Here is a 4,323-nt window from a genome sequence, read left to right as displayed (position 1 = left end):
ACGCGGAAGCAAACGAACTGTCCTTTGAGTATAGGAGGTTTTTCCTGGGTTTCATGTACTCTGTCAGGGTGCGCTTGGTCGCGGAGCGCACCCTGACAGATATAGCTCCATGGAAGCTCCATGGATTCGAGATAATATTGAGACTATCAAGTTCCAACGCACATTTGAAAACGAACCTTCCATAGTCCCCCCTTTTTCTATGAGGAATAATACTGCAGCACAATTTGTTTGGATGGATGCAAAGCCTCAGTTAGTCCAATACCCACCAGATATAGCTCCATGGAACAACTGCCACATACATTATGACCTTACACTGACCAAGTATAACAAAAAAAGATATTCCACAGGAAGTCATAAGACAGGACTTCTTTGAGCTTCAGACCAGATATCACGAGTATGCCAGTTTTATACAGACGGGACAAAAAAAGACTCGATAGTAGGCTGTGCTATGGTGGGACCATCGGTAAATCAGGTGAAGAGAATAACTTCAAAAGCCTCTATACTAACAGCAGAGCTTTATGGTTTGCTGCTGGCTGTTGATTACATAATCGAACAACGCCTTTCTCACGCTATAATCTACACCGACTCTTTAAGCTCTCTGAAGGCAGTCACATCGATGAACCGTGTAAAAAACTTACTGGTTTCCGAGTTAAACTACAAGATTATCCTGGCTGCAAGGAAAAATCTTGACATAGTCTTATGCTGGGTTCCTAGCCATGTTGGCATTCCTGGAAATGAAGCAGCTGATAGTGCAGCCAGCTCTGCTAATGATAGAGAAATTGACAGACACCAAATACCCGACAAAGATTACCACAGCTCTCTTAAACGTTGCATCAAAGCAAAGTGGCAGCTTTAGTGGAACAGCGAAACCGGCAATAAACTACACGCAATCAAGCCTTTTCTGGGCGAGTAGGAGAGTGCCCGACATCGGGAGCGCTTTTATGAAGTCACACTCTGTTGGTTACGAATCGGTCATACTCGTCTCACACATGGACACTTCTTGAGCGAGGAGGATGCCCCTGAATGTGTGCACTGTAACCTACCTATTATGCACATACTCATTGAATGCCCCATGTATGATCAATGCCGGTATAAACACTTCTCGCTGCTTTATAAAGAACACATTCCACTACACCTTGCCCTAGTGCTAGGTGACGAACCGCTCATTCCATATAGTTGTTTTTAATTTCCTCACAGATATCGGCCTTCTACACCGACTGTGATTTTACTTTCTATCCTAGATTCATTATCATATTGTTTACACTTATACACATTCATGTTCATGGTTTTATCATATACTCCGCTACTATAGCTCTTTCCTCTTAAACCCGAATTGCAATAGTCTAAGCTTGGCGCAATATAGCCTTAGATGCTGATGCGCCATCAGGGATGGGCAAGATACATGCAAATATGTATCGAAATACAAATACAAAATACTTCGTCAAAAATGTATTTAATTACAAATCTAATTATATTTCCAAAAAAGCATTTAAGTACAAGATACAAATACAACCAAATGTATTTGATCTCCTCCAAATACATTCCCCAACATATGCGTCAGCGACTTCAGGGCACCTGCAACGGGTTTCTGGGTATCTCACTTTAATTTTGCATCGCACACTCGGCAGTTAGTGTGCGGGCTCTAGTAACATAATAGAAATATAATAAACAAAATGTGTAATCAGCTTGGACGTAATAGGTGAAAAAAGTACAGAGCTTCAAGCAGCTTTTTTTGTGGATTACATTTTGGTATAGATCAACACAGAACCGAGACGACTAAGACGCGCAGCACTAGCTATAAAATTTAATATTGTTGCAACTCGCACAAGTTACGAAAATCTGACGACCCGCGCATTTAGATTGTTCCAGGCAAAAATATGGATGGAAATCAGGCTGGAAAGCATCACAACTTGTCACAGGCACTTATTTAACCAGTCTGCTTGTGAACGTAGATTTAGTAACGATTCTTGCCCTAAGTTGTATCAGCGATTTTGTATTCTACGCTGGCCTTGTCAAGTATCAGCAGTGCGGAGCGCACGTTATCGCCTGCCGTGATCAGCAGCGCCGCCGGGTAATCTTTTATTCGTTTTTACTTATATAAGAGATACGCGAACTGTATGTACAGCAGATGCTGTCTGGCAATAAACGTGTTGAAACAGACTGCGTTGGGCTACGTAACAGATGGCGACGAAGATGGGATCGTGAAGCTAGACCAGTCAGACGCAATGACGTCCTCCCTAGGAAAGCTGGCAGAGTTCTGCCCGGACACAGGCAACATCGACGCCTATCTCGAAAGGTTCGAGCTGTTTTCAAGTGCCAACGGAATTGACGCCAGTAAGAAGTTGCCAGTCTTCTTGACAGTACTAGGAGAAAAGGCTTACGTGACGCTACGCAGTCTGCTGTTGCCGAACACGCCCACCGAGGTGAAGTACGAAGATGCGGCGAAGGTACTGCAGCAGCACTACGCACCGAAACGGTCCGTGGTTACCGAGCGGTACCACTTCTATCGGCGACACCAGGAGCCAAGTGAGAGCATCGCACAATTTATCGTGGCCCTGAAAAGACTGGCTTCGACGTGTTCCTTTGGAAACTTCCTTGAAGACGCTCTTCGAGACCGGCTGATTGCCGGACTGCGGACGGACGCCATCAGGTGCCGTTTTTTTGCGCTACCGGACAACGAGGTCGCATGGGAGCGAGTCTGCAACATCGCCACTGCCATGGAAGCAGCTCAAAAGGACACCAAGGACATGCTGGGTGACACCGCCGCCACAAGCTCCGAGGACGTGCACTGGCAGCGGGGCATCGGCAAGCCACGCAAGCCGGACGCGACAAAGCAACTAGCAACAAGCAGCGAGAGGTCAGCCGCCAGAGAGGTACAGTGCTAATCACACTTGTCTATAACGTGCGAGCGTGCGGCTTTCTCCGGAGAGCGCTAGACTGGTGGCATTCGTTGTAACTAAGCTAGTCATGTGGCGCAACATAGAACGGCCAGCTCGAGGGGTGTCCTGCCCACTCTATCAGCTGGCGGCGAATGCGGAAGTCTGCTCGCACAGTTTTTACAAACATCATTGCTCGAACAATAAACAAACTAAAGCATGGAGGCGTATCAACGATGTCGTCATCAAAAAAACAAAAATATATCATAAAGCACTTTACTTTTATCGCTTATCAAGCTGATAGAGTGGGCAGGACACCCCTCGAGCGGGCCGTTCCATGTTGCACCACGTGACCAGCTTAGTTTCCGCGAATGCCACCAGTCTAGCGCTCCCCGGAGAGAGCCGCACGCTCGCGCGTTATAGACAAGTGTGATTAGCACTGTACCTGCCAAGAAAGACCAACCAAAAACTGTTCGCGCTTGTCATAGATGTGGTGAACAACATGCACCTGAGAGTTGCCCTTTCTTGACTAGCCGCTGCTTTAAGTGTTCAAAACCAAGACACGTAGCCAAAATGTGTAAGACAAAGGTTGTGCACAAGGTTGAGGAGACAGTGAAAGAGAAAAATTTGCTTGCGAATTGTAAAGCGAACAATGCTAGAAGACCGCCTCCCATCGTTGTTAGGCTGAGGTAGAACGGTAAAGAAATTCCAATGGAATTCGATACCGGGGCTGCTGTGACTATAATGTCAGAAAAAGAATTTTCCGAGCATTTCCCAAATACAGCATGCCGGAACGAAGATGTCAATCTCGGAATGTACAATGGTACTTCCATTGGCGTAAAGGGAGTTGCGCAGGTAGAAGTTAGCTATGGAAATCAAACCTATCACTTGCCACTCGTCGTTGCGAGACAGGAAAACGGTGCTAGTACGCCGGCTCTTCTGGGTCGTGACTGGCTCGCGAAAATTAAGATAGACCTGCATGACGCCGTGCAGAATCTACGCGAAGTTGTGCTTAACGTACAAGCCGTAAGAAACACGGAAAAAGGGGAGGCAGAAAAATGCCTAAAAGAGCAGTATGCTGACATGTTTGAGCACGGGTATAGAGCTATCAAGGGTTCCAAAGGTAGCCTTAGGTTAAAAGCCGACGCAAATCCCGTTTTTTGTAAGGTGAGACCTGTTCCATATGCTTTGCGCGAGCAGGTGCGAAAAGAATTGGCACTTACAAAAAGCCGGTGTCATTTACCGGGTCAGGCACAGTACGTGGGCCACGCCTCCAGTGATCGTGCCGAAAAGTGGTGGCAAAGAAATAAGGATATGTGGGGACTACAGAGTAACCAGGCCATTGAAGTGGACCACTATCCTTTACCACTTCCTGAGGACATCTTATCCATCTTGAAACCAAGTCTTGAGGCCAAAGTTATGGCCAAATCGGAGAGGGAGGTGTGCC

The 4,323-nt window shown here is 46.5% G+C and overlaps 1 protein-coding gene across 1 annotated transcript; it reads left to right on the top strand.

The window, feature by feature from the left end:
• Positions 1 to 2,117: 2,117 nt before the first annotated feature.
• On the top strand, positions 2,118 to 2,910 carry LOC121047999. The gene has a single exon (XM_040503779.2). It carries the CDS (start codon positions 2,118 to 2,120, stop codon positions 2,883 to 2,885), a length of 768 nt encoding a protein of 255 aa, XP_040359713.1. The 3' UTR covers positions 2,886 to 2,910.
• The last annotated feature ends 1,413 nt before the right edge of the window (positions 2,911 to 4,323 follow it).

The sequence above is a fragment of the Ixodes scapularis genome, unplaced genomic scaffold (assembly GCF_016920785.2).
Source record: "Ixodes scapularis isolate PalLabHiFi unplaced genomic scaffold, ASM1692078v2 PGA_scaffold9__187_contigs__length_104089568, whole genome shotgun sequence".
NCBI lineage: Eukaryota > Metazoa > Arthropoda > Arachnida > Ixodida > Ixodidae > Ixodes > Ixodes scapularis.
This window is presented reverse-complemented; position numbering and strand designations above follow the sequence as displayed.

What these genes read in the sequence shown, in the direction of transcription:
- LOC121047999 (XM_040503779.2), top strand. Translation starts at nt 2,118, where the DNA reads ATGTACAGCAGATGCTGTCTGGCAATAAACGTGTTGAAACAGACTGCG.